The sequence below is a fragment of the Bacillus rossius genome, chromosome 6 (genome assembly GCF_032445375.1).
Source record: "Bacillus rossius redtenbacheri isolate Brsri chromosome 6, Brsri_v3, whole genome shotgun sequence".
Classification (NCBI taxonomy): Eukaryota; Metazoa; Arthropoda; class Insecta; order Phasmatodea; family Bacillidae; genus Bacillus; species Bacillus rossius.
The window spans coordinates 35,584,681-35,608,776 of NC_086334.1; the positions used below are offsets into that span (position 1 = coordinate 35,584,681).

The 24,096-nt window shown below is 38.1% G+C and overlaps 1 protein-coding gene across 6 annotated transcripts in view; it reads left to right on the forward strand.

Moving 5' to 3' along the window:
- The window catches only part of LOC134533026 (serine/threonine-protein kinase S6KL), a 470,077-nt gene that overhangs the window by 379,520 nt on the left and 66,461 nt on the right, over positions 1-24,096 (forward strand). For 2 of the 6 annotated variants that reach the window (XR_010075233.1, XM_063370168.1), the window contains exons 1-5: positions 13,609-13,870; positions 14,879-14,991; positions 16,509-16,635; positions 17,791-17,892; positions 19,352-19,475. Coding sequence is in view for 5 of the 6 variants with exons in the window: in XM_063370168.1 (XP_063226238.1) it covers positions 13,760-13,870; positions 14,879-14,991; positions 16,509-16,635; positions 17,791-17,892; positions 19,352-19,475 (577 nt within the window). In the remaining variant the exon portion in view is untranslated. Of the gene's footprint in view, positions 1-13,608; positions 13,871-13,898; positions 13,987-14,878; positions 14,992-16,508; positions 16,636-17,790; positions 17,893-19,351; positions 19,476-24,096 lie in introns of those variants that run through there. The other 4 variants (XM_063370171.1, XM_063370172.1, XM_063370169.1 and 1 more) reach the window with 3 other exon arrangements.

Here is a 24,096-nt window from a genome sequence, read left to right on the forward strand (position 1 = left end):
TTCTAAGTTAAATTTCGTGTCCTAGTTTCGTATTATCAGTGCGTCTTTGAGGTTATAAAACCACAATTTTTATTACACTGTTAGAAATTACAGTAAATTTACTGACTATTCAACGACGAATTTAACTAAAAATAAACGAAGACTTCTTCGTAATTTCAAATAACTGAATCTTCGTAGAAACTTCGCCGTATTTTGACTTTCGAATTGCATGTTTCATTTTAAGCAAAGGCGGACAAAGTGAGGGTGAATTTACTGTTGCCAAAACCAGTTTTTGGATGTTTTATTAATATACCAAGAATATTATGTGTGTTCATGTTCAAAGTAAGTTAACTAAGCGTCCGTATATTTACGAAGATAGCAGTAAATTTTAGAAGATCCATCGATAAATTTGTAACCTGCTTTCGACGTAAATTGAAGGTGAAATTTTTTAATAATTTGTATACATGCCCCAGTTTAAATGCAGTAAGTGTTTGATATTTTATTACAAATAAAATTAAATATGTCTTGTTTAAAATTATTACTTTACATTTGAGAATAAAAATCTGTATCTGTTGATTCACCGTTAGTAAGCAAAATGCAAGTTGCTTTGTTTACATTAATGAATCTGACAGTTCTGTTGGCAGATCGTAAACCGATGACAGCGTCTTTAGCAAAAGACAATAGGTATAGTTCATATACCTATTTCCGTTTATTTCTGCTAAATAACTGTGTGCCTGCCTTGTGGTGCTGTTAACTATGAGACACATTTTCAACAAAGAATTTAACTAAAATAAACGAAGACTTCTTCGTAATTTCAAATAACAATTTTGGTAAGAACGTCTCTCAAAATCTTTCCGTTCGCTTCGTTGACTCAAGAAAACTTAGGTACATTCATAAGTTGCCATCGCAATATTAAAACGTCTTCAACCGTAAGAAACAACAAAGGTTAGTCTCATTTTCTATACAAGAAACATCTAAAATTCATTAACATCCATTTCCTTTTTGATGAGTAGCATTTCGGCATAACCTGCGGGATGCTTTCATTTCCTTTCCGTCTTATATTCAGCCAAGACGTGAAGGATGCCAGAAAGAGAGGAAAGAGAGCTGAGAAAACCAATCATACTATCCCGAGTAGTATATAAATGTCAATCCGAGGCCAGGCTTAGACCGAGGTGCCATAGGTACGAACGCCATCTTGGATTTTGACGTCACGTCAGCCATTTTGGATGAACTCGACTTTTGCCTTCAAAATTTACCCAAAAAAAATATTCAAAATTGGCCAAAATTGCCAATAATTCAACATAATTTCTAGTTTTTGGGGGGAAAAAATCCACAAAACAAAATCAGAAAAATAAAAAATCCTCTTTTCGAGATAAAAATTCCTGTTTTGAGGAAAAATGCACATTGCACATTAATTGGTTAAAGAAATTTGAGGGGAAATTTTTTTCTAGAATAATGAAATGGATTAGGTCCTGTATAAAATAATTCAACTTAATTCAATTTAATTTAATCAAAATACAATAATTGAATGCATTGTAAAATGACATTTTGTGATTGAAGAATTCCCGCATGTGATATGTAAAATATTTTTTAAAAAAAGTCTAATTTTAAGTATACATTGTCTACGTCATTTTCACGGTTAACAATTTCGTTGGCGTTATGTCAAGTACGGAGGTTCCAGCATTATTGCAAACCACTGGTGTAGGTAGCGTATTAGTGCAAGTGAGCCTGGAAGAGGCCGCCCTATCCCAACGCGCACAAAGATTCGCGCGCGAACAGTTTGATGGCGATACCGCGAGACAAAGAGAGTCAACCCTCCCTCCCTTTCTCGTCCTGCTTCCGCCGCAGTCTGCCGTCCATTGTGTCGCTTCTCGCTACTCAGGCGCCGGGGTAATTGGGAGGCCGCGCGGAGTCGTGAAGCGGGAGCTGATTGCTTCCCGGGAACCAGGCGCTGATTTATCCGCGTGTATCCGTCCGCCACCCACATGCCGGCACTGCACCGCGAGGTACAGTCAGTCCGCCATGCACCGTGAGGTACAGTCAGTCCGCCATACACTACGAGGTAGTCCGCCAAACACCGCGAGGTACAATCAGTCCGCCATACACCGCGAGGTACAGTCAGTCCGCAATGCACCGTAAGGTAGTCCGCCATACACCACGAGGTACAGTCAGTCCGCCATACACTACGAGGTAGTCCGCCATACACCACGAGGTACAGTCTGTCCGCCATACACCACGAGGTAGTCCGCCATACACAACGAGGTACAGTCAGTCCGCCATACACCACGAGGTACAGTATGTCCGCCATACACCTCGAGGTACAATCAGTCCGCCATACACCGCGAGGTACAGTCAGTCCGCAATGCACCGTAAGGTAGTCCGCCATACATTACGAGGTACAGTCAGTCCGCCATACACCACGAGGTACAGTATGTCCGCCATACACCTCGAGGTACAATCAGTCCGCCATACACCACGAGGTACAGTCAGTCCGCAATGCACCGTAAGGTAGTCCGCCATACACCACGAGGTACAGTCAGTCCGCCATACACTACGAGGTAGTCCGCCATACACCACGAGGTACAGTCAGTCCGCCATACACCACGAGGTACAGTATGTCCGCCATACACCACGAGGTACAATCAGTCCGCCATACACCACGAGGTACAGTCAGTCCGCCATACACTACGAGGTACAGTCAGTCCGCCATACACCACGAGGTACAGTATGTCCGCCATACACCACGAGGTATAATCGGTCCACCATACAACGCGAGGTACAGTAATACAAAAATTCAAGAGGCGCTGCAGAATTATTTTCTTTGCACAATTTATATATTTTTTTCTTAGGATGGTTTTATCATAGAACAAAATGTGAGCACACGTGTTTTGGATTCAACAGTCACTGCTGAGGCACACTACTTCCACCATAAACAGTGAGGTGCAATACACGATGAGTAGGGGCATGTATTTTTCGCGGGGAAAAAATATGATCGCTCATTAGACTGTAATTAAGTATGCCCGCGCTAGCGATTGTTTCCTTGTAATTGGCGGCCGGCTGCAAGAGAAGTCATTCCCCTACTTGTCCGAGCCATTCAGAATGCGTTAGCTTCCACAACGGATAGCTATAATTGACGTTTTCACCGTATACATGTGCCTCAAATAAAACCCAGCCCACCACCGAACACGGACAATGCTACAAAGTTTTAGCACACAGTTGGTCTGGAAATCTTTCCGCGATAAGTGCCGGCCCCTAACTATGAGGTAAAGTATGCCATACATTGCGTAGCTCAGTCAGTTTGCTATGCATGGGGGTCGTCTGTTTTTGGTCAGCGGCAATAGCATATCAACTATAATTATACATAATATAGTGAAAACAATTATTCACACACTTCAAACAGCCTTCTGCTTCAGACAGTTTACTGACTGACAAATGGTTAGGGACATGCATATTTCGCGAAAAGCTTCCGAGACTAGCTGAAAGTTAATACACTGTAGCATCATCTGCGTTTTGTGATTGGGTGAGTTTTTCTCAGGTACATGATTGTCACCACACCAATCACAGTAATTCAGTGCGGTAGCAAAAGCGTCCGGAGTGGCTCGGTCGAACATGGCAGCGACTTCTCTCGCAGACTGCCACCAATCACAAGAAAGAAACCGCTGGCGGGTATACCTAGTTGCAATCTAATAGGCGGTCAGATTTTTTCGTGAAAAATGCCTGCGTCAACTTATGGTACATTCATCCTCGTCCGTCTGTCATCACCTATATGTCGACTAATTAGGCCAGTGATTTAAAATCACCGCAAATAAAATAAATATTAAAAAATTAAAAAAAATTAAATTCACGTGACCTCCAAACCTCCAAACAACCCGTTTAGCGTTATATTTCACCTCCAAACTTTTCTTCAAACATCTGTGCGTTTCTTTCCCTCACGTGATTGGACCTTTGCTATTTTGGCTCGGCCTGGAGTCAATAGCAAACATTAAACTCTCGGGTGTGCGTAATATCGTGAGTCAGCGGCAACCAATTACCCGTTCAGTTCCTACTCTCTAGACAATCATTATTAGGGGAAGGCATTTTTCGCGAAAAGATCTGAACACTTATTAGACTGCAACAAGTTATACCCACGCCTGTGGCTTCTTCCTTGTGATTGGCGGCCGTCTGAGAGAGAAGTTGTTGCCTTATTTGACCGAGCCACTCAGGACACGTTTACTTCCGCACTGAATCACTGTGATTGGTGTTGTTACAATCTATATGTAGTGGGAGAAACTCGCCCAATCACGAAACACAGACGATGATATAGTGTTTTAACTTTCATTTAGTCTCGAAATTTTTTTCGCGAAATCTGCATGCCCCTAATCATTATGTTTAGAGATACGGAAATTTCGCGCATTCATTTAATCGCAAGTTAGAATGCAAACCTGTACACTCTCGCACTTTGTTCATGATTGGACCGTAGCTATTTGGACACGCCCCTCTACGACCGTGAGCCAACGATGCCCTGCTAGGAGAGAAGTAAGCGAATCAGGTAGTGCCAATTAATAAGGTAAAAAATATATATATATTCGTTAACAAATCAACCAATGGGAAAGCAAACATGGGTTTAGCACACCCATGACTTTGAATTCTATCCTGAAACTGGGTCTATAATTATAACTGAGGCGTCTAGACCTGGTTGTTAAATACACACTGAAATAACAGGTTTTTTTTTTAACGATTGCTTGATGTGCGAGTATTACGGATTCATTTAGGTAGCGAAGTAGACTTGAAGCGCACATGCAATCGTTTTACTTCCAAAGATTTAACTGCACAGGAATTGACACGCCCTGGTAGACTCCGAGACAGTAATAAACAAGGAGAAGACGAGTTTACCAAATAATAACCAACACGAAAGGTACACGCTATTGATCAGTCTAGAAAGGCTTGGTTAAGAATGGAACAGTTGACTGTGGCCTGGTGATAAACGAAAATGCGAATCCTTATTCCGTTACTCGGAGGCCAAACCAGTCAGTGCAACGACCGGAGGCCGACGACGACGCAGGCTCGACGCTGGCCTTTCGAAAAAACTATTACCCCCCCCCCCCCCCTTCTCACTCACCAAGCCATCATCCTCCAACAGTGGACGTGTCCCCCGCTGCCGCTAATGGCCTATACGTTCGTGACATCCCAACGACCGTCAATTGCAGCGGTGTTGGGCGAGGGTCGCGCGCACTTTCGCGCATCCGCCGGTGGGGGAGGGGTGTTAGATTTTTTTTTTTGTTTCAACGCTGTGTGAGTTTTTTTTTTAAGCTCAGTCAATCCCCTCTCTCTCCCGCTCAAACTCCACTCCTCCACCTCCCTAACCCCCTTCATCATCGTCGCGAGCACTTCCTTCGAAAGGGGAGGGGTGGGGGGCACTCAACTTTTGAGCGCGGCCGCGCGATGACGTCACGCGACGTGCAGCGGCGCTATTTCCGACGCCCGCCCGCCGGATGAATGGCTGCGCCGGCGGCAAGGTCGCCGAGCCGCGGAACTAGCGTATCCCCCGTCCCGCAGACATCGCCCGTTGTTTACTACGCCGCCCGCTACGACCCGGGCCGAAAACATTCTCCCTTCATACCACCGCACCGCTTAAAATAGGTATATATTTAAAATTTTAACATAAGATGCTAAAACATATATGAAAAATTAAATTAAAAAATAATTGACATTATTGCCGACACGATTATAAAAATAAGGTTTTTAATTTACTTGATACCATGATTATAACTTCAGTAAAACATGTATTTTGATAAAAAAAATTCTAAAACTAACCAAATATGCACACCATCCTAAGACTACTTATACTTGTTCTAATAACAATTTACATGTATTCAACAACACACATAATTGAGAATATTTTATTAGACATTGAAAGGGAATATTGAAGTCTGATTAACTTGGGTAGTTCAGTCCAGGAACGTACAGTAGCCACCAAAAACATATTTTAGGTATAGGTATAGCTGTATGGGGGATGAGCAAAGAACAATTTCTACGAGAACGTGTGTAAATACAATGTCAGGAACCGAGGTATTGAAACTTGTCTTCAAGATAGAATGGAGAGTGTGTCGTTAATGTTTTCTTAAACAGCAAAGGGCAATAGAATTGTCGTATTTTGTAAAGTTTTAAAGAGTAAAAAAGTGTCATTTTGTCTTGTGAAAGGACCAAACTACATTTATGAATATTTAGGGTTGCTAGCCAACTTTCTTACTGCAGTTTGAATGAAACATGCCACACGACGGTATTCAAGAACGTGAAAGAGACGTGAAAGATAACATATTGTTATATGGCGAGATATATTTATATGTTTATTTATATTTTAGGTTTATACATATTTTTATATTATCACTACTCTTTGAATCGTAAATAAATTAGACACACGTGTTCTGAATGCGCTTACTGCCTTCACCGAGACTTCGTATATCTTTATGTGTAACATTTTATCTCTCGGTATACGGCATTTGGTAGGAGTAATTTCGTGAATAGAATGGAAATTTATTGCAACGGAATTGTGTAACTTGGTGCTGCCATCTGTGTACGTCTCAGAAATCTCGAAAATATGATGGAAAATATGGTATACATTGCTTTCATGAATGTCGCAGACTTTACACCGCGCATGGGTATTAAAAAAATTAAAATGTATAATAGTACAACTATCCTTTAATACTTTGTTATATTTTATAGTCGTAAAATTAATTATTACAACTTTAAAAATACGTTAGAATCCAGTATTACAATTTTGACAACCCTTAGTTTACATTGAAATGTAGAGATGGCGCAGCATTCATCATACCGTAGAGAGACAAAAAATTAAACATACATATATTCGACTACATATATTCGACTCCATGAAAAATAAAAGATGATCATGATGAAATTTTTACTGTTAAGTCTTAAATTTTAAATCAGCTTAATAAGGTTAAGGTTTGTTTTGTAGGAGGTATTTACAGACAGTTTAGTCATTTAAGCAAAAACAAATTTACAAACACATACTTAGTGTTATAATGTGAGTTTAAAATTTTAGTAATACCATAGAAGTAAAACGCCTAACGTAGGTACCGAAATACACAGTCTTTTTATTTTATAAACGGAACAGTTCAATTAAACACATACCTACTTTCAATCTTTATTTTGAAATTAGTAATGTACAAAATATTTGACTATGTAACATTTTTGTAACTCAGGGACATGCCAACTATTCTAATTTGCTGTTGGATGGGAAATAAGGTGGAGGGGGAAGAGAAAAAATTGTGATATTTTTTTAATAATGTGTCCTGTGGTGGAATTAAGTTTACTTACCGGTGGAGGGGGAAACTCCCAAATTCCCCCTTCCCCTAGTTGGCCCAGCCCTGTTGAAACTTCGCTTGTATAATTTTTTATGTGTAACATCTTAGCTCTCAATATACGGCATTTGGTAGTAGTAATTTCGTGAATGCGACTGAAGTCAAAGAACGGAAATGTGTAACCACGGTGCTGCATTCTGTGGCGGATGGGGTGAACCAAAGTTCACAAAGGCAAAAAAAAATCCGTATAGTATTAACAGTTTAGTGAATTTTAACAAGATGAACATTATCTTAATAACATTATTTCTTGTCGAAAATCAGGTCCAAAGCCGGGGTTTAGTCATTTTTCAAGTATTTTTCCGCTTTTATCGGAGCTTTTCATTATATAGTTCAAAATATCGCTCTGCAAATGGAACTATTCGACAGTTGACGTAGCTGCTCCGACAGTGAATTCCATCTTCGGGTGCGGAAACCGCGCGTGATTCGCGTCCAGAAATGTAGTTAAAACACAATTATCACGCTCGGCATTATTTGAAAGAAATATACGTTAAGTTTTGTGTCAAAGATTTTTTTTCTTTATTATTAAATGTATTTGCAACAACACATGAGAACACATGAATTTGCTCGTTACCGAGGTTAGATGTTTGCACATCTCTGGCGAGTACTGAAAGACACGCTCACAATATTTTTTTTTTGTTTTTCGAAACTTCTGGGGGGGAGGTGGGGGGGTTGGGGGAGAAATGACATAGACTCAGCCTTCTTTACCACCTCCCCCCTCCCTCCCGACCCCCTGGACCTAGACGCGGCGGCCGAACGAGATGCCGGGCTCGCGGCTGGATGCGAAAAGCGACCGAGAGGCGCGTGTTTAATCAACTCGGATCATCGCAGGCCCTGGGAAGCTAGCTGACTCATGCTTATTCCCGGGAGGAGGGGAAATGGGTGGGGACCGCTGTTAATCATGGCCGACCGCAAGCCAGACCGCCGCGCCGCGCCGGTTCCGACGACTCTACACGAGACGCATTCGCTCTCGCTCTTAGGGTCACGGACGTAATTGCTTCTCTCGTGATCTCGGTGGTGGTCCTATGGGGACGGTCAACCTTTTCCATAACTCCCTTATGATAAAAAAAAAACACTGGCAAAATAAAATAATATTATACGCTTTGGTCTGTACCTACTTTGAATTCGGTTCACACACACACACAAATATATATATATAACATCATCCCTCGGTATACGGCATTTGGTGGGAATGATTTCGTGAATGTGACGGAAATGTGTAACAGGAAGTAGGGAAAAGCGCGTTGTGTGGCTTGCAGTTTGCGCGGGAAGACGACCACCTAGTGGCTCGGCGCCATTCAAGGGTCTTCAACGTCTTCAACGTCTTTGTTCATCTGAAGTAGTTGCAATAGTGTAAGTTTTTTTTATCAATTTCTTTCAATCGACTCCATAGCTGACCCCAATCGGCTTGGATCTAACCGACCAGACGCGTAACTAACTAATCTATGTCTGCTCGGGGCACATTTTGCATACTACATAATTTCTTTGTCAGCCTGGCCATGAAGTGTGGACTAGGCCTCATGTAATGTGGACATAGCTGCGAAGCTTTCGAGTTTAGCCCGCACAGGGCCGCCTATGGGCTGAAAGTGCAAACAAATTTTCCGACGATTCATTCACTCGGGGCTTTGCGGCGGGCAGTGTATGTACCACGCCCATGTGATAGGCCTGTTACAGATGCTCTCTGCCCGGGCATCATGCCAGCAAGTATGGGCTATCCACGTTTCAAGACATTTGCACCTAGTGTTATTTGTATTTGTAGTGCTAATGTAACTATGTCGTTCCTAGCCACACGACTCTATTAATATTGTACACATTTATCTGGAGTTGTATCGTGCCAAGATCCTACAGTGACCAACCGTGGCCAGCTAATTAGTGTTCCTTGTGTCACTCTGATTCGGACGTGCATTAAATCTTCAAACTTTCCTCGGGGACCGTGTAACGAAACATTATAGCGGTGGCGCCTTAACAGCATTTTCCAGTCGTTACACTTAACCAATCGCCAACAGGGATTCGCATTATTTTGGAACAAGCATCAGCTCCAATTCGACACAGGCCATGTGCGGGATCGGTACCATTATATAGGTTCTTTGGTGTAATAAATCCAATTCACGAATATAAACTTTCATTTCCTAGGTAAATAAATCCCGAGGGACTAACATCTCCGGTGGTCTTTGCCGAGCCTTTCAGCCCGCTGCCTCGAGACGCATAGCCAAGAACCACCCCTGAGAGGAATCTCGTGTACTAACACAAGTAACAACCCGCTAGTTGGTGCTCCGGGCTACAAAACCAGCTTAGCATCAGCCAAGGCAGGCGAGATGACATCAAGTTTATTTGCAACATGAACAACATGAGAATGCATGAATTTTCTCGTTACCGAGGTTAGATGTTTACAGATCACTGGCAAGTGCTGAAAGACTCGCTCACATTTTTTTTAAAACCCAATATATTTTATTAAGTTCTTATAATTAGCCAAAATGGCATTGTTCATAGATTGTGAATATTTTGAAATATTTGTATACATTTTGTTTCATTTCTATATCTTGAGCGATTACTTCATCGTGTGTAATGTAGTGATAAAAAGCTGATCCATGTGATTTCATGAAGATTGTCTTCATCCCTGGATAAAATATAGAGTTGGAATTGAAATATTCTTGATCACACTCCCTTTAATTGATTTGATTGATTGATACACTTGCGATTGGGTTTCCACCCAGGGGCAAGGAGTCCCCCCCCCCCCCACCCTTACTCACCCAATTTCTGAAGCCTCTTCCTCAAGTCCTTTCCTCTTTTCGCATCCAGTATCTTTCCCTCAATCCCTTTTTACTCCTACCCCATCCTCACCAGGAATACTTGCCTTTCTCTTTCCATTCTTCTCCACTCTCTCTGAATTTTCCCTATGATCACTCCTCTCTCTATTCACCCCTTTGTTCAACCTTTCTCCCTACATCCCCCTGCTACCTCACCCCTTGTCACCTTAAAAAACTTTACCAATCTCTCTACTTTCCTCCTTCTGTGTAGTGTGTCCCACCCCAGCACCTTCATCATAACAGATGGCCTATGCATCTCACCCTTAGCCTCTTCCCTCCTTCTCATACCCATCATCCATCTATCCACTATATGTTGCACCCTTACAAGTTCCTTAATTAAATCCCTAGGTATAAGTCCCTAATTGCTGCTGCATATTCAAGCATTGGCCTCATCAACATTGAGTATGCCTTCTCCTTTACTCTCTGTCCTGTCCCCTTCAGTGTCCTAGCAATCAGTTCCAGCCCCTCCTCACTTTATTTACCACCCACTGCACCTGGTTGCACGAACCTAGGTCACTCTGAAGGGTTGCTCCAAGGTACTTGTATTCCCCTACCTCCTGAATATCTTGCCCCTTCCAACTATATATCAGCTTAACAACCTTTATTCTCCACATGAATTTGATCATCTTCGTTTTGTTGATATTCATCCCCATTCCATTTGCCCTGGGCGAAACTTTCAGCTTCTTCGAGTTTTCCTGCATGTGTGCCACTTCCCCCACAGTTTCACAGATCATGCAGTCATCAGCGAACAGTCTCAGTTTGCTATCCGATTCCTCCCCAACATCGTTCATCATGATTAGGGACAGCATGGGCCCCATAACACTCCCCTTTGGTACTCCTGAATTATTATGACCATTCAATTCCCACCTTCACCCGCTGTTTCCTATTCCTCAAAAAGGCCCCTATCCAATTCACCACCCTGCTGTCCTCTATCAGATATCAACCTTCTCCATCACATTGTGTGGCACCCTATCGAATGCCTTCTCAAAATCAATAAAGATTTCATCTAACTGTTTGCCCTCATCCACTGCCTCCACCAAGTCATCCAGCAGTCTAGCCATCTTTATCTCACAGGAGAAACCCTTCCTAAAGCTGTGTTTCCTCTCCTCCATCCATTAAATCTCTCCAATTTTTCCTACCACATACCTCACTAGCAGTTTTTCCATCCCCTTCCCTATATTTGATGTTAGACTGACAGGCCTTTAACTTTCTGGTTTTGGCTTATCTTCACCTCCCTTCAATAGGCACCACCACTGTCTCCTTCCATTTCCTTGACAGCTGTCCTTCCTCCAGTGACAGCATGTATAGTACTTGTAAGTATCCATAGACGTCCTACCCTATAATTTAAGGTAGCTGTTTCCTATCTCATAGGGACCAGCTATCTTCCTCCCCTTTAGACTAGCCACCTTCCTTATCACCTCCTCTATCTTTATTCCAGGCCTCTGTCTCCCCTTGACATATCGCCCTGTGGTCCATACAATACCTCTCCCTCCACAAAAACAGACATGTATTGCTCCTGTAGTAAGTTCTCCTTTTCCAGATCCCCCACACACTCCTGCCCATCTCTCCCCCTCAATACAGGTAGCCTCACCTCCCCCTTTAATTTTCTGACATAGCGATACAGATCTGTCCAATTTCCCCTACCCCTTTTATCCATCAGCTTTTCAATGTAGGCATCCCTTGCTTCCTTTGACTTTCTCTTCAGTTCCTTCCCCAGCTCTTTTATCTCTCCTTTTAGCCCTTACCTTCCATGTTTCTTGGCTCTAGCATGCAGCCTCCTGCATCTCTATTTGATGGCCCTTATCTTTCCTCCATAGTATAAAGGGTCACCCCCTTTTCCAATCATTTTTATAGCACAAAATGCTCCACCATCCACCCCAGTATGATTCTGAAGGCCACCCATTTTTCGTCTAACCCCTCAATCTTTAACCCACCTGTGATACTCTGCCATTAAGAATGCATCCACCCCTGCTCTGTCTGCTCTACCCCATGCTTTCACAACTTTCTCATCTCCACAACCAGTATCCTGTGGTCACTGATCCCCACCATCACCATACTACCAACCACCACCTCCACTGGTCTCACAAGCACAACATCCAGCAGGTTTCCACTCTCCTCCTTACCTCTACCATTACCCTTTAGGGTGTGCTCCCCCACCACCTGCCGCAATCCACAATTTACCAGCTGGGATGCCCATCTTTGCTCTTTCTTCCCCATATCATCTGGTCTCTGGTCTCACACCACCCCTAGCATATTAAGATTACCTGCCACTATCACCCACCTATCCTCCCCTAGCATGCTCAACCTGTCTTTTACCACCTCGATGGCTGGTACACCACCAGCAACTTTACTTGTCTCTCCCAGACTCGGATTCGTAATTCCAATAGTTATGCTTTCTCCCCCACCCATGCAACCATTCCAATCAGGTCTCCCGCACAATTACCATTATCCCTTTCCCATTTTTGTTTCTGTCCCTTCTAAATATCTCATAATTAGCCCTTCGCAGTTCTCCATCCCCAATTCCTTTGTCAAACCATGTCTCAACTAATTCAAAAATATCAGCCCCAGAGACATTTCTCCAGAACATGTCAAACTTTCTATATATACTCCTATAATATATTGTTGCTACGTTCACATTGTACTATTTTCACCTTCGTGACTCTGTTCCTTTCCAACCATTGTGTGTTCTTTTCCCAAATAATCCTTCCTTCATCAGTCCCTCTTCTGCCCTGTTCACCTTCTCTACCCTATATTCTACTCTCTCCCACCAATCTGTCTCATTACTACCATTCCTCTTGCTTCCTTCTCTTTACTCCCCTCCGGTTCTACTCCTATATTTGTCCTGTCTGCGTCCTCCCTCTTGCCAGTTTCCCTGCAGTGCACTTTTTGTTCTCAGCCCCTTCTTGAACACCTGTGTTAATATTCACACACATCTTCTGTTTAGATGGACCTAGTCTCTAGACATATGCCACCCATTTATCTTGCTTCTGGCACTCACAAAATCTCCCCATATCTGTCACTGTCTTCTCATGATGGCCTCCGCAGCATTCAGTTTTCCCTAATCAATTCATCTTCTGGGTAACACCCAACTCATTACAATGATCCCACTGATTTTTGTCTGATTTCACGTAGCAGTTCTCTCAAATCTTTTTCAAATTTTTTGTAGCCCTCCGTCCGTGTTGAGGTCATTTGGACTTTATGCACCACCACCCTTTTCACACTTTCCAAAGTGTGTCTTGAGATGAGATTATGAATTTAATCATAACATTAGTTGAACTTGTTTTTTTTTTCACTCTACTGTGAAATTTTCTGAATATTCATTACCATCGTCTTTTGTACGTCGCTCAGAAGTCGCTTAAAAATATTTTTCGTAAAGTATTACATTCAGAGTGCTCGCATGTAAAAATCGGAGCTCAGCCTTAGTCAAACTAGAAAATGGAACGTGACCCATGACTTCATTTATCAATTAAATATGGCGACGCGCTGTGGGCAACAAATATACAAGGGCTGTTACGCCCACAAGTAGTTTTTACGTAGTTTAAGTGTAGAAAAACCAATCAAATGCAGTAACATAAACATTACATGTAAATATAAATTAGTTATACGGCAAAGCAAATGGTTAGTTTTAATCAAGGTGGTTGTTATAAATCAATGGGGAACAAAAGTAATAAGCAGAAAAAGGTGGAAATTACCTCAAAACATTTGCGGCATAACTATGAGAGCCAGGTAAAATTTTTGCTAAGTTTTACTTCCATAGGAACAGAAAATTTAGTTATAATTTTTTGTTTATTAATCGCTATCAGTGCTAGATGTTACAAATGTCACGAGTCATCATTTTATGGGTAATTATCTTCCACTAACCTGACGTTACTTACATTTAAAACTGTTTTTTCAGTATTTTAAATGTCCTAGAACCTAACCAACCGTTCAAATGTTTTTACAATATTTTTTTAAGTTTACTAACCTAACTTACTAACCTAACCAACTGTTCAAACAGTTTTGACAATAATTTTTAAATATTTGGCACCTCAAAAAGCAATTTTAACCTTTTTCAGTGTTTTAAAAATCACTAATCTATTATGGTAATTTTACTGGCCGATAACATCTTTCTTACATAATTAAATACATTAAATATTGAAATGATTCTATTACAGTATTATTAATGAACAGTTTTTTTCAATGGTAAGTCACTACTCTAGAAAATTATAGTTTTCCTTACGAGGATTTTTGAACGAAAACCAATATAAAAAAAGCAATGTTTGGAGTTAGGCTGTTCTTTCTCTAAAAGCAAGCCATGAGGTTCATCATGTCATTATTACATATTTACTATTTTGATGAATTCTTGAATAAAGGTAGCCAAAATATTGGATTAAAACATGAGACACTTGTCATAATGCATAAAAGCACAGATTCTTATGGACTAACCATTAAATTTAATTTACAAACATATATCATCGTTAAAATGACAATATAAAGTGGCATATTGTCAATTTTTTAAATTTTCAATAAATATGTGGTTAAAATTTCATATTAAAACATTTTATGCCTAGTACTATTTAAAGGATGATAGTGAAAGTTATTTTCATGGCTATATATAGTGCATAAGAAGTCTTTAGAACAAAATGGAAATCTACCTTGTGAATGAAGGTAGCCAGACAGCTAGTCTGAAATAAAGTATGTTAATGTTTGCAGTTTAATTGCTATAATCCTAAGTTTCGTTCTTTGGCCATGCAGTTCAGCCTATCCAACTTCATGACGAACCTCAGTGCGAGGTCCCTGGGCAGCGTCGTCAGTCAGCAGTCCGCCTACAGTGTCTCCAGGCCGTGGTCCAGGGTTTCGAGACGGCGGTGAGCAATAACGTAGCAATCCAATCTTGTTTCTCACCTTTCAAGGATAATTTAGTCATATTTCACCTGGATATATCTTCATAATCATTTTATACAAGTACATAACTTGCTCCAAGCCAAATGCTTATGAAGTTAGTCATAACTACTATTTATAATTTTACTTAAAAAATATTTGGAGTATGCCATGCAGCATAAATGGTGGTTGTTACAAATGGTGGCATGTGACAAATTACAAGAAATCAAATTACTGGTAATAACTACTCTATGAGTGTATTTTACATGTAATTCATTACATTTAAAAAAATAATAATAATTCCTACTTGTAATCTACTTGTAGTGAAGAAGGTGATATTGTTTCATATTAGTAAGTAAGCCTAAGGTATATTTCCTCCTAGTTAATTTTCTTTCAACTTAATTCCTATTGCTTTTTATTGAATAAATAATAATTATCTCAATTTGGAGAATAATTCACAAACCTAACTGATTGAAAGCTGTGTGATCCTATGGGGGGAGCTGAATTGTTGCCCCTTGGAAGGGCAGCTCTTCAGGATATTTCTGGCAATGGTTTGTTTGTACAGCGACTGGAAGGGCAACCCATCCAATTTCTGAAAACATGTTTCTTGAAGTGTTTAAATAATCCTGAAAACTTGCCCCTTGGATGGGCAGCCCTTCAGTCGCCCCATCCTATGCATGTAAAGACTATGATCAATTATTAGCTTTGGCTTGTCTGCTCTGAGCTGCTGTTTGTTGTGTTGTAGTTTCTGAGTAAATAAAAAAAAAGTGTAATTGTAGGTGGAAAAATTGAGTGTTCATGCCAGCTTCATCCCATTAAAATACACTGGCTACTCAGGCAAAAAAAAAGTTTTTTCTTTCAACAAAATGTGATGTACTTCTCCAAGACAATCATTTTCTTTCAATCCAGTTCAGTTAAAAAGCATGTTGAAAGATACAAACAAGGTTTTGAGGAGGTGTGCTGTTGCAGTGTAAGAAAATAGCATTTGCATTTTAATTTCCCAAGTGCTTATGAGCTGTTTAATGATAAACCTACGCATGTCCATACACAGCTTCAAGCTTAATATTTTTAAAGCTACAATTTTATCTTGCTGCATGTATGAATGCCATTATGTGGCCAATAGTATTTGACAAAGTGAAAACAAAAAAAAAGTTAAAAACACAGGTATTTCCTTATGTGTACCTATTCAAAAGATTATTTTAAACTGCAAGGCAAACAAATTTCTTAAGTAAATAATAACCTGCAGGATTAAATACTAAGATTATATTTAATATAGCACTGGAATAGTCATATTTTGTTTGGCAGACAAACAAAAAAACCTATAAAAATATTACAATTTATGAATTAATTAAAAAGTATTTGCTTTCTTGGGGAGTATTTTTTTAGAATTATAATTAGTTATTTTTCATCTAAGTATTAGTAACTGATCCACATTATATTTTGTTTTTAACTGTTACCAACACTGGTTATTTACCATGTAACCATTCTGCCCCCTTGTTTACAGATGGCATCATTCCACACTTAATAATCCTCTTGAATCGTCGAAAACTGCCTGGCCTGTGCCGCACATAGAGGCGTTGTTTCTACCGGAGTTCAAAATAAGTGGTGACGTTAATGAAAATGACTTTAAGGTGAGCAATTTTTTTTATTAAGGGGTCTGCCTAGTCAGGGTTGTATTTGTGTAAGTAAGACGGAATGATAAGTGCAACGCTCGCTGGTGCTTCTAGCACAGTATCGCCTCTGAGTGCAAGGCTCTGAACTGGCGCGCAGTCTTCTTGTAGTGCATAGGGCGACTTTGAGATTTTAGTGGTAACCATAACATTTTATAGTGGGGAAATGAAGATAAGGGGTAATGCAAGTCCATGAATTTTCAAGATCCTCTTTCGGGAGTTTTATTTTAAAAAAATTATTCTGATAACATACATTTTTGTCATTTTCTCTCTTCTTAATACACAGTTTGAAAGTGAAATATGACACCAGAACTACTCATCAGCCCTCTGAATATTTTTTAATGCTTTTCATAAACAGACTCCACTTTATTATCTTGAGCAGTTTCTAAATTCCAAATTGTGTGGGTTTTTTTTCGGAAGTTCTGCACACTGTAGAAATGTTGTTAAACTAAAATTTAACACATTCAAAATAGTGGCTGAATGTTCAGGAATAGCAATGAAATGGCAATGGGTAATATATATATTTTTAATCTTATGGTGATTTTTAATTTTTTGTTTTTTTGTTTTGATTTTTAGGTACCTAAAACCAAATGTGTTGTAGTATGAAGTGTTATTATATTCTCAGTGCTTGAACTGTTACATGTACCTACTGAACTAAGCAGAACAACTTTTGGGGCAGCCATTTTTCAAGCCCTGACAATTTTGTAACAAATACTGGCCAATAACAAATACCTTACATTATAACTACACAGAAAACAATCTTTTTAAGATCTTTATTTTCAATAAAATTGTGTGCTTGTTAATAATTATGATCTATAACCCTTATGTGTTTTTCCTGTCAATAAGTTGAAATAGTTTTGGGATCAAAGAGTACCAGAATTTCACTGTAATTAATATGATTAGCCAATCAATATGTAGTAACCTACAAAACAACATTGTTTTTCCAAATAATGAAAATATTTATAGTGTTTTACAAAGCTCAAGCATTACCTGTTACAAGGAAATCAAATGACAGTTACATGGACTTAGCTCTAGAGACTTAGAACTTAATTTTCTTCCATATGTGGCTGTTGCAAACACAGTGTGTGATTGGATGTATATTTTTATATGTTACAGGTCATTGACACTATATCAAAAGGTGCATTTGGGAAAGTGTACAAAGTTAGAAAAAAAGATACCAAAGAGATTTACGCTTTAAAGATTCTGTCCAAGTCGCAGGTATGACATTAGTTTCTAGTTTGATGATAATCTTGTGTAAACATTTGTTTGATTAGGATTTACTTTCTGGGTAGTAGCTTCATGTCTTTAATTAGGAACCTTTAGTGGTGGAAATGTGCTAGGTGACTTAATTTTTCTTCTCTTTCCTCAAGGAAATAAAATGCTTATTGAAAACATTTTTTTGTCAGTGTATGTGTGTGTGTAAACCATCCCCCAACCTTACTTAGTTATTCCTTCACTTTATTGATTTTGTTTCTGTTAAGCCAACTTTGCTGATCTAACACATGAAGGAGTTTATTTATTACAAATTAATTTTGTATGTTTGTCGAATTGGATGTGACAGCGTGAACTGTTCATAATAGGACTATATGCAGTGAAAAATCATTTCCAAAACATTTTTTTATCCTATACAAGAAAAAAAACTATCCAGAATATGAACCATTTGCTTATTTTTCCTAAATGTCACTATTTGTTGTAGCCTATTCTTTGTTCTTTGTTGAGGGGTTTAAATACCATTTCTTTGCAAAGCATTGTGATACACTTAGAGGTTTCATATTTATGTATATTGTTATGAAAATTCAGTGAAAACTCATTAATAAAAACCTTGTTTATACAAAACTCTCATTAATAGGTACAAAGTGTTTTCACAGTTTCTAGAAATTAGATAGGTGTTATAGTGCTAAGTAATTTGTTAAATACAAAGGTATGATTATTATGAAATACAAAGTTGTTAACAGTTAAATATAGCAAAAGATGGTTTAAAAAGAATTCCCAGAATAATGCAAAGATTTAATGTGAATTTTCATTTACAATAATGCTGATACCATTGATTGGCTCACTGTAAGTTAGTAAAAAAAAAACTCTTAGAAATTTTTTTCTTCGAAATTGATGGTAGTTTGTCATTTTGTTTGGAATTTATACCCTTTTGCTGTATTCTTCTGTCTTACATCCTTTTGATACAGCAGAAAACCTTTATCTGAGCCACAGGTGTAGCCATTCTAAAATCCTAAAATTGTATTTTACAATCCCTAAAAAAAAAGTAAATTTGGTGTGGTAACATAGTGTGCAAGTTTTAAATTTTTAAATTTAATTTAGAAAATAAATACATTTTGTGATTTAATTTTGTGATAGTTTGGTTAACACAATCCTCTTTCCAAATTGACAAAATTATGGTCCGTTCAGGTTTTTATTATTGAGGTTTTAGCTGGCAAAAACATCATAGGTATGGTGCTGCTATCTGTAGACCAGGAAGATGAGTTTGACCAACTTTGTCTTTGATCAGCCACTTCCCTTGCAATTTTTTTTTTGTATACTCTTAACATTTTTTTTTCTGTCTACGTAAGAACCTCTTACATACTCATGGTTGTGGCATTTCGTCAAGGAATCTTTCAAGATGTTAACATTTATTGTAATGACACACAAAAGTTTTGTGTCAGTCAGTGTGTGTTTATGTTTGCAGATTATCGCAGACAGGGCCGTCCAACAAGTGAAAGACGAAGTGCACATACAGTCTGTGTGTGGACATCATCCATTTATTGTCAACTGTCCATTTTACTGGCAAAACAGGAAACGCTTATTTATAGGTAAGATGTGGTAGAACATTGTTCTTATATACTTTTTATGCTTTTTGGCATAAACATAATAAATTGCACACACTTTTAAACAAAGTATTACAGTGTTTTGAGTAGCTTTTAAAAAATACTCTTTCTTGTATTTCTGATAAACTTTAATTATAATTTGTTATTTTTTTTATTTTTAGAACTGTTGAATGTAGTTCAGAATGATTTTGTTTTGGTAAAAGGTATTTTTATTAGATCATGTTACTAAATGTTAACCCAATACATTACAGGGGAGTATTATTCCTCTATTTGTATATCATAAAATAGTCTTAAACAAAAATTAACATTTCTGTTCTTCATTACAAATTTTTTTTTTATTATGAGAACAATGAAATAGAAAGGAAAGAATCCTTTATAGCAAAGTAAGTTTATGTATGTTTGTCCTCTATGATTTTTTAAAATATGTTTCGTAATTATGTATATTTTTTAATTTTTTATCACAGGGTATTGATTTTATTTAAAACAGTTTCTACCATCAATGAAAAAGTTTTCACCAAATTTCATTTTGATAAATGCTATCAATTTACACAGGTACAAATTTGTAACGTCGATCACGATTGACTGTTTAGTTTATTTTCAAGGCAGGTCCACTTATGTTTTATTTAGGACAAAAGCACCTTCATTAGTAACATCAACAGCGAAACATTCTAGTTAGAAAGTTAGTTCAAAACCATTCGAGCTGAAGCTCAGAAGCGTTTAATTAAGACTGTATTTAATTTGATGATCGAACATGACATTGGAAATTCTAATACTTCAAGATAATTCATTTAACAAGATTCAGCTTGTCCACAAGAATTGGAAGTTATTTAAATAGATAGTTACAATTTAAATAAACGGTGAGTACGAAAGAAGTTCCTGATCTACGCAGAAGGAAGAACATCCCTGTTCGAGGTTTCATCAAAGTCCAGCCCGCAGCAATGCTTGAACGAGTCCTGGAACGAACACGAAAAGAAGGACGTCCTGTGTTGCTATCGTCCAAGCTTCATTAATTTCAGGCAACGTAATTCCTGGATGAGTCCTAGACGAAAGGCGGAAGAAAGGACATCCCGTTTTGCTGTTGTCGAGGTTTCATCAATGTCAGCCAACAATATTCTTCATCGAGTCCCAGACTGAAAACGTGGAAGGAAGGATGACTGAAGGTGCTGAGTTCAAAGTCTTATCCAGAAGTTGTGCTGTACTACTGGAACGTTGTCAATCTCAAAAACTGGAATTATTGTATTATTTGACGTTTCAAAAAAAGTTTGTTTTGACCCTGCGAGTTCAAAAACTTCCGAGGAATATTTCAGACGGTTCTCTTTTGTAATTGCATTTATATCTTTTAATTTAATTTGAAAACATACTGTTATATGAATGAATTTGTCTGTTGCCAATTTTTTACTGTCATTGGGATTAATTATTATTATATTAAACTCTTAGTAATCAACTTTAGTAACAATGGTTGTAGCTACTGTTGCTGAGAATAACTAGTTCTAGTAAATATAGTTTCTTTCTTTTTTTTTTTTTGCAAAGTCCCTTCAAATATTGTTTATGTAGACTAATAAGAGTAATAAGGTACATTTTCTCAATATAGAATACTTGAAATATGACTGATTAACTTATGTTTGAATCTTTGAATTAATATTGTTTTGATACTTGATTTGCCTCACTGTCTGTAACTATCAAATTCATTATTCTTTTATATTTTTTGTTTTGTACTAAACTCTTATTATTGATTACATTGATTACACCATACTCTTGGTTAGTATTTGTAAGAGTGTTAAATGATTTTTAAATTATATGATGTTCACAAGTCACGTTACCATTGAAAATACAGTTTAGTTCAAGTGAGTTAACTTGTATGTTATTTACATTTATTTTATTTACAACAGCACCCAACAATTTATTCATACTGTTGTAGCAATGAGTTATTTAACTTTTCACTGTATAAGTTTTATATATTTTATTATTTTTATATACTTATTTTAATTTCTATATGTTAGTAAGCAATTCAAAGAAGTTTGTTGTAAATGTTTTACAACAATCTATAATCATGCAATACAACACTTTGACCTGATTGATGATTGTGCTCAAAAAATTCTCAGAAAACTAATCCTCAAATTTTGTGTGTGTATTCTGCATATTATTTTTCCAAAATCATTTTGGTGTATTAAAAATATTCCTATACTTGCTTTACTGTTTAATGAAAATTTTTAAAAAACTGTGTTTGGCTTTTTCTGTCTGTCCATTGTGAATTTTTTCACATCACATCAAATTCAACATTTCCGTCATAACAATACTGAAACAGCTGATGTTGGCCTAACAGAACCCATGATGAAACTAAACAAATATTATGGACAACACAATGATGACAGCACAGACAAAAAAATGTTCAACCTCTAAATATCAGACAGCACAAGAATTCCGTTGAAGGAACTTAAAATAATATAACAACACAGATGAATGCAGTGGGCTAGTCTTGTTTTCTGTGAATTTTTTTATCTTCATAATTTATATATATATTCTCCCATGATAAACAGTGCAAAATTACAATGGTGTATGTCCAAAAAAAAACTGCATTAAATCAGAATGATATTTTCTGGTGAAGGATATTATGAAATTTTTTTTAGTTAAACTAAATTAGTTTTGCACCATAGCATTAATATCTTCTTGGAGTAGTAAGCAGTCATTATGAGTGAAAATTTCCCTGTAGATTTTGAGGTCATCTGCGAAGAGTTTTCCAGTTGTGTGGTCAGTACCTCTAAAGTATCATTGATTAAAATGTTAAAAGGAGTGGGGACAATGTACCCCCTTGAGGAAAACCAGAACTACCCTTAACCCGCCATTGGTCGCTATATGAGCATTTTGCTCACCCGATTTTTTAAAATACTATATTTAAAAAGCGAGTGAAGTTGAATGGTTGTCGCGCCATCTAGCTGGGTTTACAACATTCACGCACACACTGATACAGCGGCGACTCGCTACACATAGTTCTTGATGTTGCTACGAGAGTGTGTTTGTATGAACGGCAGGAGGGTGAGCAAATCGCCGCCTTAGCGACCCATCGCGTAACTCTTAGGCGAGCATTTTCCGCGTGTGCGACCAGTCGTGTTGTGAAAATGAGCAGAGCAAAAAGAATTGTTGACTTGGCAATTCTGCAGAATACAGGTATTCTTTACTACAATTATGTTGTGATTACTTTTATATTATACTATGATTTAGTTTTTTTTAAAGAAAAGAGTAAACTCACTTTTTGATAGTGTCGATATTGTAAACAATATAGCCTAGCTTCATAAATATATGTACTATTTGTATAGAATATTTTTATATATGAAATAAAACGACACACGCTATACGTCCCTGCGTTATGCATGTTCTATATGCATAAATGAAGTCGGGCTGTGGTGTTGAGCTGTCTGCCCTACCTGATGACGAACCTGTAATTCATGCCAGTCCGAAAAAATGAATGTAGTGACTGTAATGGGAGTAAAGTTACGGCAGAATGAAAGATAAATTAATCAGACTACCCCGCAAAAACCCTCCATTTACCAGCAAGGTCCGACATGTTTTCTGTATGTGCGTGTATTCTTATAGATAATAATTTTCCCATGGCATTTCAATAATGCATTGAATGAAATACTAATTTTTATAGCTAAATAATGCAAATAAGTAATTACTATAAGTGATAATATTTATGATGTATTGAAGTTTTTATATACAGTCAAATTACTGTTTAGTGGTTCCGAAAATATATTCCTTTAGTAAAATATACAAAAATAAAGTTATTGCTTACTGTAACATACCCCATTATCCACACTTTATATGAAATTATCAGGCTGTAGTCAGCATCCGTCATTGTTGGACTGTAAAATTGCATATATTTCTATACATTAGGGGTTCCTCCTTGGCTGCAAGAATCCGGCACCCTTGATAATCAGACAGCAGACAATCAACAAGATGGATCTGACAGCAATGGTGACAGTGACAGTGAAAGTGAACATAGTGAACATGTGACAGACACTGAACAGTCTGGTTATGATTCAGCTGAAGAGAATGTCGGGAATAACTTGGCTGTACCAGAAGTTACTATCCTAGGAAAAGACAAGACAACTGTATGGTCGATTCGTCCTCCTCGCGCAAATGTGCGTACTGGGAGACATAACATTGTCACTCATCTCCCAGGTGTGAAGCAAGTAGCAAGAAATGCAACATCAATTTTGGAATGTTGGAAATTATTTTTTCCTGATACAGTGCTGCAAGAAATAGTAAACTGTACTAACATTTGCCTTGCAAACATGCGTGAAAACTATGCTCGTCAAAGGGATTGTCTTGATACAAACTTAGAAGAGTTGAGTGCCCTACTAGGTCTGCTTTACATGGCGGGCATAAAGAAAGCACAGCACATCAATCTTGAAGAACTGTGGAGTGATGACGGCACATCTCCTGAGTGTTTCCGTGCAACAATGTCTTTGAGGAGATTTTATTTGTTGCTCCGAGCTCTGAGATTTGACGACATAAACGACAGAGAGATACGGAAGGCTACAGATAATTTGGCACCAATAAGAAATATATTTGAAGGATTTGTTGCTCGGTGCTTACAAAATTATCA